The following is a 13,817-nucleotide window of genomic DNA, read 5'->3' on the forward strand; positions in this document are numbered from 1 at the left end:
ATTATTTGCCAATACGAAATTTGAGTTTGACCATTTTTTTCGCAACTAACCATTTCAAATAATTCGCAACAGATTATTGCTTATTTCGCAACCAATAATTTTAAACAATTAATTATCTGCCAATACGAAATTTGAGTTTTACTGTTATCTGCCAATACGAAATTTGAGTTTGACCGTTAGATTATTGATTTCGAAAGCAATAATTTTAAATAATTAATTATCTGCCAATACGAAATTTAAGTTTGACCCTTTTTTTCGCAACTAACCATTTCAAATAATTCACAACAGATTATTGCTTATTTCGCAACCAATAATTTTAAACAATTAATTATCTGCCAATACGAAATTTGAGTTTTACTGTTATCTGCCAATACGAAATTTGAGTTTGACCGTTAGATTATTGATTTCGAAAGCAATAATTTTAAATAATTAATTATCTGCCAATACGAAATTTAAGTTTGACCCTTTTTTTCGCAACTAACCATTTCAAATAATTCACAACAGATTATTGCTTATTTCGCAACCAATAATTTTAAATAATTAATTATCTGCCAATACGAAATTTGAGTTTGCAACAGATTATTTCCATTGCGAAAAAATAATTCGCAACAGATTATTACGTATTTCGCAACCAATAATTTTAAAGTAACGTGTCAGCTTCTCACATAGGGTTCATTAAGGGTTCTACTTTTATATATAGTAATAGATTAGTTATAATAGAAAGGGTGACTACAGAAAAATAATTTGATTGGTGAGTATTATCAAAGAGTGACCGCTATATTTTAAACTTTTTCTAGTTATATGCGCAAAAACAACTGACACGCTGGTTGCTCCACCATTGGCACCAGCAGCGTGGAATTAAATGGGGCATCTTCCCCACCAACCCATCCATCATTTTCTCCGCGGCATACGGTACAGCAAAGCTTCAGCCCTCGCGCTCCTCAACCGGACCACTCTTTCCTCCACTCCTCCTTCCGAACGCTTCCCTCACTCTCAGCGCCTGAAGAGGTTAGGAAGAGGCCATGGGCCAATCCGCAAGCAGAAACAGGAGAAGATCATATTGCTATCACCACCCTCACCCTCACCCTCACCCTCATCCTCACCCTTCCCATCCCCCTTTCCCTTCTTACTTCCCCACCCTTCCCCTTCCTTCTCCACCGCCGCCGCCTCCTCCTCCTCATCCCTTCTTCTATGGGTTCCCTAACCCCACACCTCCTCCTCCTCCACCTCCTCCTCACAATCCCCACACCCACCACCCCGCCCCCATCTATGGAGCCTTTGATTACGCTTCTCCTCCGCCTCCGCCCTTAGCCGCTTCCGTCTCGATGCTGAAGCCGATGGCTTCATCCGTCGAGCATCACAGGTCGGCGACCGTCAAGAACCTTGTCAACTTGCACAAGGACTCCCTCCTCCTCGAGCCTGACGAGTGGGTCCCCGATCAACACCTGATCTCCTTCACCTTCGACTCTCTCGCTGATGGGAGGTAACTGATCCTTCGTACTGCTACTTTAATTTCTCGCAAGTTGGATGGAATTGATACAATTTAGTAGGAATGTGGAATGGAGTTTATTGAATTAATAGGAAGTAGGTAGATTTTTGCCACCTCACGGGTTACTCGCAAGATTGAATCTGGAATGATTTTAAGTTGAATCATGAAACACTTAAATTCGAGCCAATCATCGAGAATCAAGCGAATTATTTGACCAATCGCACAATTGTAAGTTGAACCAAGAATCAAACGAATTATTTGACCAATTGCACAATTGAGCAAAAGCAGAATAATTGAACCTTCTTGCGTATTTTGGATGCCATAAGAGGCACTTCCAATGACACAACGGTGCTCTAATCGTCATAAAAAACATGGAGAATAAGGGTGACCTGCAGTTTTCATGATATCAGAATTGATGGAGGCATAAACTTGTTAAGTTCTGTTGAATAAGGGGCTTGTGTTAGGCATTGATCTGCTTGCAGGTTTTGTCGGGTATTTGGTAGTTAAAAGTAAGGATTTAAGTGCCCATCGGCACAAGCACTATCTATCGTGCCGTATCGTACCAACAAAATATCGGCACGATATAAATCCCGTAGCGATAGCATAGCTCAAAATTCTCTATTCTTTAAATTAGTAAGTAATTTTCTCAATAAAGTTCAAAAGATTTGATAAAAATACATAGTTAAATAATTAGAATATTTTGTTGCTAAAGAAAATATATTTCATGCCATTATGTGTCGGCACATATGTATTTTTTGTGGCCGACACGCACACTGCCATATCTTGCCGACAAGTTTCGGCATGACCCTGTGCCACGGCACTTAAATCCTTGGTTAAAGGGGAAAGAAATCAAGAAGAAACATGATCGAATTTTGTTCACAGAGAAGAGGTGCAGTGATTGGTGGGTATTATTTCTTTTTAGGCTAACTGCTACATGTGTGTTCTGGAGCTATAGACCATCGAGCCAATACTTCCGCAGTTCTTGTACTCTTGAACTTAGGATACAAAAACAATAAGGATGGTAGAGAAGAAGGGATAAATAATGAGGACGCTAAATGGATAAGCTTTTAACTTAGCTTCTCTTCTCCACCCTGTTATTTCTTGCTTAGCTTCTTATAATGGTGCTCATAACACGTTATTTATGAAGGCCAACATCAAAACCACTTTGCTAGTGGTCAATACTTGGGCTAGCACATATTCCTCAAAAGTTAAGTTTGTTGAGTCTTCAACTAATGATTCTATGTAGGTATCTTCAAGACTATGCTGGTGGCAAAGATTGCCCGTGCCACCTGCGCTGCCCTGTGTTGCCTATGTCATATTGTGCCGAGGGTGTGTCGGCATGTGGCACTAGAGCAAGTTGATACTGTATCGACAAAATATTTTTTTTTGAGTTTTTAAAGAATTTTTTGAGTTTTCTTGGGGTGAAAAGTTTTACAAAGATCTTTTCATGCTTGAAATATGTAAATCTACTAACATTTATTGCAATTAGTGAGTTAAATTGCATACGAGATCATTGTTAAGGGTGTGTTTGGTTCCACATGAAACTGTGGAAAAAAAAATTTCGGTGGAAAAAAATATTTCAATGGAAAAAAAGTTTTACGTCATTTAGTGTTTGGTTTGTAGGAAAAGAAAAATAGTTTTCCATTACGGTTGTTTAGTTGAAAGGAAAAGAAAAATAGATGAAAAACTATTTAATATATTTTTTATTATATATATTATTAATATATAATAATTATTATATTATATATATTATTATTATAATTTCTATTTATAGATTAAATATATTTAAAATTATAATAAATATATTAGAGTTATATATTTAGGAATACTAATAAATAATTACAAGTTTATAAATAAATTTATATAATAATATTTTTTATATAAAAAATAAATTACTATATATAGTATATATATATTATATTAAATAAATTTATATAATATAATATTATTATAATTATATATTATATATTATTATATAAATATATATATTAGAGGCTGTTACTATACTCTTATGAGTATAGAGGCCTTTCGTACTCATAAGTTGTTTTCGATGATGGAGCTTCCGAATCGACGATCCACTCCGTTAAATATGATCTAGAGTATTTGAAACTTCTAGAAAATAAATCTCAAAATTTTTCAAAATCATAATAAATTCCATCAAGCGGGCATAAAATGAACGGTCGAAATCGAATGACGTCCTAAATATGGATGATTGGATCCTTAAATTTAAGATCGGAGTTAATCATCTTTATGTAGGTAGTGAATAGAATTTTCTATCAAAAATTCAACAGATTTCGTTTCTTTTAAACCGTTAAACTAGCAAGTATTCCATGCCGGCCGTTAAAAATTGTAAATTTTGTGACCTTTTGATTGTAAGGTAAATGATGTTCAAAAATTATAAAATTTAATTTCTAGAAGTTTTAAATGCTCTAGATAACATTTAACGGTATGGATCGTCGATTCGGAAGCTCTATCATCGAAAACGATTTATGAGTACGAGGGCGATCGTACTCATAATAGTATAGTAGCCGGACGTAATCTAGAGCATTTAAAACTTCTAGAAATTAAATTTTATAATTTTTCGAGATCATTTACCTTACGATCAAGAGATCACAAATTTGACAATTTTTAATGGCCGGTATGGGATACTTGCTAGTTTAACGGTGTAAAAGAATCGGAATTTGTTGAATTTTTGATAGAAAATTCTATTTACTACCTAGATAAAAATCTCCGATCTTGAATTGAAGGATCCGATCATCCTTTTATAGGACGTCGTTCGATTTTGACTGTTTATTTTATGCCCGCTTGATAGACTTGATTATGATTTCGAAAATTTACGAAATTTATTTTCTAGAAGTTTCAAATACTCTAGATCATATTTAACGGAGTGGATCGTCGATTCGGAAGCTCCATCATCGAAAACAACTTATGAGTACGAGGGCTCCAATACTAATAATAGTATAGTAGCCATAGCCTATATATATGTATATATTATGAGAGGGAGGTCCACCGTGGACCTCGGTGGACCTCCTTCTCACATGGTCCACGAGGCCAATGGCCTCGTGGACCGCGCAAACGAGGCAGCCATGAGCCGTGCAAACGAGGCAGCCATGAGCCGCTATTTTGGGCTCCGCCCTTTCCGTTTTCTGCGGCTCTCGTGCGGAAAACGAAAGCGAAGGTTTCCCCCATATATGTAAAATAAGTTTTCACGAAAATTTTTTTTACCTCGAACCAAACACGCAACAAATTAATTTTCCACCGAATTTTTTTTTCCACGCACTTTTACGTGGAACCAAACATCGCCTAAGTGAAAAAAGACAAAAAAAAAAGATCTCGCCCAAGTTTTTTATCGTTTTAGTTATAATGAATTTGCATATGATAGTGTTTTTCTATAAATTTTTATCCAATTATGACCTTAGTTTTGTTTGCATATTCACATACTTTCATAATATATATAAATTTTGATTTTTTTTTCTATATTAAGATCTTTACGACTTTGTTTTTACTAAAATGGGCGAGATACAATATTTGATAATTTTTACAGTGATTAGAGATATTAAGGCAATCTAAATAGCTAACTTTTTATAAAAATTTGATAAAAAACTTCGGGCCAATCCTTGCCAATGTTGTAGCAGCATGCCACTAGCACAGAGGGGCGTGCCGCCTCGTGCCACAGTGCTGTGCCATGCCGTGCTGCTAGCGTGGCTGTGCCAGTGGCACGACAATCCTTGGGTGGTGGTCAATACATGTGGCTAGCACATTTTCCTCAAAAATTAAGTTTGTTAAGTCTTTCATGGATGATGCTTGGTGGGTGTAATGTAAAGTTTATGTTGACTCTACACTCCTCAACGTTGACTTGTTTCAAGATCCGATCACCTAACCATTCCCATCAACTTTGAAAACATTTTAGCTATTGTACTATCAAGTCATTCTTTGAGTATGTTTTCTACTTGCTTATCTTTTGTAATTGATTGTGCTGTTACCTTTCCTTGCTAAGGGCTATCATGCTACTGCTTGTCGCCCTATGCTAATAGTGCCATAGTGTCGGCATGTGGCACAAGGTCTATGTTACTCTATGCCAAAATTTCGGCTGTGTTGCTGTATCAGGGCGTGCCACAATATCGAACTATGTGGATTAGTATAGGCGTATAGCATTTGTTAACTCAATGCTAGTTTGGTGTTGATGCATTTCTATACTTTGGGTTTAATTCAAAAGTTAGAAGGTGCTCGTTAAATCCTAGAAGCATTTTAAGATCTCTTCATCTCCTTTCATTCTTTAGTAGAAAAGATCATCTTACTAATCTTCGTCCCTTCTTTAATTCCCTCAAAATAGTAAGAAACTTTCTTATTCAAGCAACGAAACCATATGTTTTACATTGTCAAGATAATATGATTTCCTTTAATTAATCTTTCACGTCCCGAGCCAGCAATGAAAGCACTCATCGGGCATGTGCACAGATTCGCTGAACGGACAGAGTTTTCCTTATCTGCCCAAGACGTCACAATCTGTATACAACACATTCCAAGCAGGAATTGTATACATGGATTATATAAGGAGAATATCAAATTACATGAAGTAAAATTTCTTTCTATTATATGTTTTCATTCATTCAATTGCATACATTGTCTTTCCCAAATACAATCCGAAATACTTCATTACAATTTTTTTTTCCCTTTCTCTTTCATTACATTTTCCAAAAAGGGGTACAACTATATAGACCTTAAAAGTGGAAGGGCCGCTATTTATGGTGCTACGTCCTTACCTCATTCTGCCGCATCACTCGTGGATGGAACTAAAAAATATGGGGGTGAGATCTATAAACATAGTTTCCTATGGGTTCGGCCACCCAAGGAAAGAGCTCGACCCACTAGGTCCAAATGAGGCAATATAAGCATAAGTATGTAACAAATAACAATGTAAGCATATAAATCTCTACCATATGTAAGTTGAAAATAGTCATGCTTATGCCTCTACTCATGATAATGAAATCTACTTATGTAAATGATACTCTTCTACTTACTATTTCATTATCCTAATTACATGTCACCCAACTCTATTCAAGAGTCAATCATTAGCGGATACACCGCTTTTACATTGGCATTAGGTGGCAAACTTGTGGTCCATCCCCGGCCATAAGTCCATAGCTAGTGATGTCACCTCTTTACCTTGGCATTAGGTGACATCCCCGTACACCCCCAGCCATAGGATTATAGTTAGCAACTTCATCTCTCGCACCTTCACCTTGGCATCAGGTGGCATTCTGCATACCCTCGGCCGTAGGTTCATAAGTAGCATGTCATACCCTTGGCATTAGGTGGCATTCCGCACACCCTCGGTCTTAGGTTTCAGGATTTCGGAATCATCTCGTTCATGGTCTCATGGGTCTTTGTTTTCACCCTACATTGTCAACCTTTGTAGGTTCAAGTCATCTTGTCCAAATAGCATCCTACTCACTATATTTTCCAAATTATGTTTCATGGCATTATGTGTTCTAGTGTTCACATGTTGAGTTCTCTGATGTCCCTAGAGAATGTCAACCTACATTCTTAGTCCATAACATAGGTATATATAGATATTAACTTATACATGTAATTGTGCGATGATAATAATTTGATTTAAATTAGCATATGTCTCACGCATGCACATTTTCAAATTAACTACTCATTTACTATGCATCAAGTTATCATAAGGTTTACACTTTAGACATGGAAGTCACTAAATTACTTTGGTGAAGCACAATCCACCTCTATTCGCTCCTAATTGCTTGTCGACACTTGCAATTAGGCTACCTTTGGCTATTTGTGTTGCTTCAAGCTACCTTGCCCCCAAAACACCAAAATCGATTCTATCACGCCCCGAGACCGCTAACAATTTGGTCCGATTCGGGCGCGTCGAACAGACGCCGAACGGACAGCACCTTCCCTGTCCGCCTAAGGCTCGACAACAAAATCATGTACATAGAATTGCCCAGGGATAATTCAATTACATACATGATAAGTACGGAGCACCACTAGTGCTAACAAGTAAGAGCAAGATACAAGTATATCATACAAGTAAATAAAGAGAGATACGTCTATCTATTACATCCATTCATCCATTCATTTACATCAAGTTTACATTTTGTAACTCTCAAAATGAATATACACATTGTTCATCCAAAATACATAAGCAGCTCCCAAAGTATACATCCATATCTCACGGGTACCTCGGTACTCTAATGCATAGGGTAGCTGCTACTGAGCTAGGGCGCGATGCCCTTACCACGGTCCTCGCTGGGAGTACTCGTGCTCGGCCTTGCAACAAAGTGGGGTGAGAACTATTGTCCATAGTTCCCAGTGGGTTCGGCCGCCGATTCCGCCGATTTCCCCACTAGGTCTAAGCAGGCAAAAGCAGATAGATAGATAGATAGATATCTGAAGGTAAAGCTGATGCATATTGAAAGCATTGCACTATACTACTATGCCTTGAAATACAAAAATGAACAAGATAGCCATGCATTCACTAACATGCTATGATACCAACATCAAGTATGGATGCAACTCTACTATGCTCAATATGCACGATATGCCCAATTTGCATAACTCTCTTGAGTTTATTACCCAATCATCTGGCTGGCCCATAGGCGCGCCTTCAACTCACATCTCAAATCCGTCTTTAATGGGGGACTCGAACCACTTGAGGGATTGTCTGCGGGACCCCACATAGGCTATCCCTTGGGACCCCACATAGGCTATCTCAATCGATTCACGTGCCAAACTCCGGAGCGCACTACCTGTGCGGAGCGACCGCCACAAGCGCTGAACAGACAATGTGAGTATAATCAAATCCTCGTCTAATGAGGATACCCTGTCACTAGGATCATCAAGCCACAAGTGTTCTTTTAATACTAAATTCTAATGCCACTCGTCAAGTTGTTTACTTGGTTCACATGCCACTCGTCATGATGCAAGATCTCGACTATTCTAATCATATGTCATCAATGCAAGATCAAGTTATCATTTAACTTATCTCTATATTGGGTTCTATGTCACAATAGCTCATTCTCATGCGCCCTAGGTTCACATGCCAAGCCTACTATGCCGCATTACAAGGGAGAATGCAAGAATAGTAAAAGTAACTACTAGACACCCTATTATGCATAATACCACATATGAAATATGATCAACATTGAGATACTTAGACATAGGGAGGAGCCCAGTTGCTTCGGGATGACACCCCCCACCTTTAGGCGAGTAGCGAGGCTAGGAACTCTACTTCGCGATCCTTGGTCGCCGCTTCAACTCTTCGAGTCAATACGAAGCCTTAAACGCTCGTTTCGGCAATCTCCTTGTACCGGCTCGACGAATCGACGAACAGACTTTTCCAACGCGTTTAAACACTTAGTAATTAGGTTAACACACGATCAATTTAGATCAAAACTCTTTATTTCCAAAAACCCCAATTTTGGAGCCCTAGGTTTAACCCAATGCAAGAATACCCTTCTAGCTTCAAGGTTCAAGCATAAAGCTTCTCTTTGGCATCAAAAAGATCCAATGGAACCAATTCTAGAAGATTAAAACCCATCTAGAAGGATCTACTATGAAAGCTCTCGAAGCTTACCTCAAGAAGCTTGCTCTAATGGTGGAGAGGAAGAAGAGGAAGATGCCAATCCTTCTCCTTGCTTGGTCCTCCACCAAAATCTCCCCATTCTTCACCTTCTAGAGAGAGAGAAAGGAGTTTAGAGAAAGAGAGGGAGAGCTAGGGGTGAGGTTGGGAGAGAAATGAGGGAGAAAGAGGGTTCACTCCCATCTATACCCCTCATTCATGCAACATTTGCATTTTAGCCCCTCCACTTTACTTCTCATGCCTTGCCCAGACTCGGCATTTTTTGCGCTCGGGGACCGGTCTGTCCCTAGAGGGACCGGTCCCCGTGAGCACCTCTCGCGGGTAGAAGCTATCTGCCAATTTCCACGCGCACGGGGACCGGTTTGTCCACCAGGGACCGGTCCCCGAGAGACCGGTCTGTCCACCAAAAGACCGGTCCTTGAGAGCAACTTCTGCGGGCAGAACTCTGCTGCCATTTTTCTACGCGTACGGGGACCGGTCTGTCCACCAGGTACTGGTCCCCGAGAGCTAAACTTGTGCGCAGAAGTTTTCTGCCACATACCTGGCTTACGGGAACCGGTCCCTCACACCAGGGACCGGTCCCTGAGAGCAGAATCTGTCAAGTGCAGATTTTTGCACAACTTACTCTAGCGGGTCTGTTGCGATGCACTTTTTGGGTTTTTGGCTTCTTCGGCTTTTCCAAAGCATTCCCACTCGACAAGTAGTCGATCCTGAGCGAAGTCTAACTCTCGGATTTCGAGAATCCACTTCCTTACAGGTTCGTTACTCCAAATTGACCACCGTTCGAAACGAAGTTGTCCCACATGTTTCTCTAACCTTCAATTAGAGTCCTCAAAATCCAAAAACCCCAATTTCCTATATGGTTTTCTCAAAACTAGAGTAAAACCCGAATCAAATGGCTAATTTCTATAATTTGTAATCTAGATTAGCCTGGAGTTTGATAAAAATTTCTTTACAAAGGTTACATCCAAAATCCTAACTCAAAACCCTAAAGCTCACCTTTGCCCTAGCTTCCACAAACCTTTTGTTGCTCCAAAAAGTTTGTTCTCTTTTTCCAAAAGCTCACCCAAGTTTGATTTCCATAAATCTCCAAATATGGGAGATGATATATGGTGAAGGAGAGGGGAGTGTAACAGAGAAAAGAGGAGGTGTGTGTGAGTTCACTATGGGGAAAGGGTGGTGTCCCCTCCTTCTTATAGAGGTTGTAACAATTGCAACTAAGTCCCTTATATTCCACCATTTGTAATCGGTGAAAACTAGCATCATGCAGCACTGAGTACCTGTACACGGGCTTTAGTTTCAGTACCGGCTGCTTGGTTTCGCAAAATCCAAATGTTGGATTTTCGGATTCTCTACTGAGTATCGGTACTCACTTGAATCAGTATTGATACTCGATGACTCAATATCGGTACTCAGGTTGAGTTCCGCAAAATCCAAATGTTGGTTTCTTCTTCATGCAACAGAGTTTTGGTACTTTTAATACCGTACTCAATACAAATCTGCAGTTTTCAGCAGATTGACTTATTGAAATCCGTTTTTGTGCCAAATTTATGTAGAAAACACTCAAATAGTCCCCAAACCCCGTTGAAACTATTTGGGTAGCTTCTCAAGCTATTTTTTTTTTGAACTCTGTAATTTGCAGAAGTTTAGTTGACTATATCCCTCTCTCCTTAAAAGAAGTTTTATCCCTGAAACTAAAACCATACCTCAACTCGTTCTAGCGATGAGGTGAGGGTATCGCTCTTTCATTGAGCTTTCCACCTCCCTAGTAGCCTTACGATCTTCGTGATTGCTCTATTGAACTTTAACATATGGAATTGTACAGCTTCGTAGTTTTTTCCTTTGCGAGCAAGGATGCATACCGGGAACTCATAAGTCATATCCTCTAGAAGTTCCAACGGCTCATAGTGAAGGGCATGAGTTGGATTATGAACATACTTGCGGAGTGTAGATATATAAAACATGTTGTGGACTCCCGCAAGTTTTGGTGGTAGCGCAAGTTGATAAGCCAATGACCCCACGCGCTCCGAAACTTCATATGGTCTGATATATTGGGGACTTAGCATGCCCCGAACTCCAAACCACTTCATCCCTCTCATGGGTGACACTTTCAAGAAGATGCGGTTGCCTACCGCAATTTTTCAAATCCCGCCAACGCTTTTCCGCATAGCTCTTGTCGGGCTTGTGCCATCAATAATCGCTGATGTGCTAAACAGACCTTTTCCTCAACGTTTTTGCAAAACATCCGGCCCCAAGGCCATTTGCTCACCAACTTCGCTTTAATGTATCGGAGACCGATATTTCCTTCCATACAAGGTCTCGAATGGTGCCATACTAATATTCGCCTGGTAGTTATTATTATAAGCAAATTCCACCATAGGCAAGTATGTGTGCCACACACTTTTGAAATCAAGAACATACGCTCGAAGCATATCCTCTAGAATTTGATTTGTCCTTTCCAATTGATTGTCCGTTTGATGATGAAATGAGGTGTTAAAATCGAGCCGTTTTCCCAATGCATTGTGCAAACTCTTCCAAAACTGGGATACAATAGGGATCCCGATCGATACGATCGACATCAAAACCCCATTTAGGTGCACTATTTCATCCAAATAGAGTTGTGCTAACTTGTCCCTTGACCACGTGGTGTGGATTAGCAAGAAGTAAGCCGACATTGTCAAATGGTCCACCACAACCCAAATTGCATTAGGCCCTCTTTGTGGTCAAGGCAAATCCACAACGAAATCTATCTCAATGTTTTTCCACTTCCATACCGGAATTGCTAAGTTTTGTAATTTTATCGCTGGGAGAAAATCTGTTGACACACTAGGCATTTTGCCACGAAGCGTCCGATGTCCCTTTTCATCCCGACCACCAATTGTGCATTTTCAAATTCTAGTACATTTTGGTGTCGCCGGGATGAATAGCATAGAGGGATTGGCAAGGTTCCCTCAAAATCCCATCGCGGATTTCCTTGTTCTTAGACACACACCACGATCTTGAAAATGAATATTGCCCTCTGTGTCCACACTAAAACTTGTCGGCTTGCCCTTTATCAATGTCGCCCTGCATTTTTTGGAGTTCGAGTCCGAAGATTTTTTCTTTTATCCTCTCCAACAAGGCTGGCCGAATCACTAGAGTCATAAGTGTCATGGGGGTGCTCAACAAACCGCCACATCTCCGTGACCAACTGTGGCTGAATTGCGATCAGGGTTGCGAAGTTCTCCACGGATTTCCTACTGAGTGCATCGGCCACCACATTTGCTTTGCCCGAGTGGTATAAGATAGTTATATCATAATCCTTTAACAATTTCAACCACCTCTATTGCTTCAAGCTCAACTTCTTTTGAGTGAATAGATTTTTCAAGCTCTTGTGATCTGTATAAACCTCGCAACGTTCCCCATACAAGTAATATCTCTGTAACTTGAGTGCGAGGACCACCGTCGCTAGCGCCAAGTCATGGGTGGGATAATTCTGCTCATAATTTTTCAACTGGTGGGAGGCCTGCTTGCGCTGCACAAGTACACACCCAAGACCATGTCGCGACATATCACTAAACACCACAAAGTCCTTCCCTGCGACTGGCAAAGCAAGAATTGGAGCTGTGGCCAATCAGTTTTTCAACTCTTTGAAGCTTTGATCGCAATCTTCGCTCCAAAACAAACTTTGACCCAGGGATCAAAGTGCCGCCCTGTTGCCGTACGGCATCGGGGGGCACGTACCGTTGGGGCCATGGTATAGGGAAGGTCTTGCAGGACCCTCTAATGCCGCGATACCCAGCGGTTTTGAGCGGGCGTGATACCCCAGCGGTTATCGTGGTACAATATTGTGTAGGCTGTTTTTTTTTGGGCTACCATGAGTTTTTTCAGATCCGAAGACGACACCGCGAAAGAAGAGAAAGAGGAGTAGGAGGGAGGAAGTGGTGGCACGATCCTTGTACTTTGCCATGAAGGGCTCGCTGCGGCAGCGGCTGCGGCAGCGGATGCGGCGAAGCGAGGGGGGAGGTGGGGGAAGAGGAACCGTCGGGAGGAAACGCGAGGGGGACATTGACTATGAACATGGAGGAGGATTCGGGTTTGTGTGTGGGTCCCGATGGGACCACATGGATGTATGGTCTGAGACGAACAAGTTGAGTGGACTCTCCATACTGGAGACCACTAATTAAATAATGCCACATTTGAAATGTACTTAATTAAAGTTGAAGTATTGTTAAATTCATTATAATTTTATTTGTGCTTATTTTTTGTAAAAAAATTATATTTATTAATAATTCTAACTATTTTTAATGAATAAAATTTACTAAAAAGTTAGAAGTTCAGAGATGATTATAAAAAGAATTAAAATTGAGGGGACTAGTTGAAAACAGCCTAATAGTTAAGGATTTTCAGCAACATATTACTTTTTCCTGAAATAATATCTAACATATCCATTAAAATTTTAAAAATATCTAACTATATTTTTGGCGGAACAAAATGCCTTTTGTTGACTTTCAAATATTCCTTCAAATGCCTCTACTCTCACGATTTATTAATGAGATTTGGAGTTCAGGAGAATATTCAGGGAATACGATAGTATGTTTAAAATTTAATAGCAATAGAAGGTATATAAATAAAAGCCTTTTTTTTTCCCCCTTTTTTATCAAACATCTCCTATTTTATTTCTTCGGTAGATTGAAGAGAATTAAAAATAGAAGGACAAAATTCAAAAAAGAATTGTACGAA

General features: G+C 39.8%; 1 protein-coding gene across 3 annotated transcripts in view; it reads left to right on the top strand.

Moving 5' to 3' along the window:
* Positions 848-13,817, top strand: part of LOC109719481 (probable E3 ubiquitin-protein ligase LUL4) — a 71,235-nt gene continuing 58,265 nt past the window's right edge. For all 3 annotated transcript variants that reach the window (XR_002218713.1, XM_020246206.1, XM_020246205.1), the window contains exon 1: positions 848-1,483. Coding sequence is in view for 2 of the 3 variants with exons in the window: in XM_020246206.1 (XP_020101795.1) it covers positions 1,023-1,483 (461 nt within the window). In the remaining variant the exon portion in view is untranslated. The remainder of the gene's footprint in view (positions 1,484-13,817) is intronic.

This window comes from Ananas comosus, linkage group 13 (assembly GCF_001540865.1).
Source record: "Ananas comosus cultivar F153 linkage group 13, ASM154086v1, whole genome shotgun sequence".
In the NCBI taxonomy this organism is placed as follows: Eukaryota; Viridiplantae; Streptophyta; class Magnoliopsida; order Poales; family Bromeliaceae; genus Ananas; species Ananas comosus.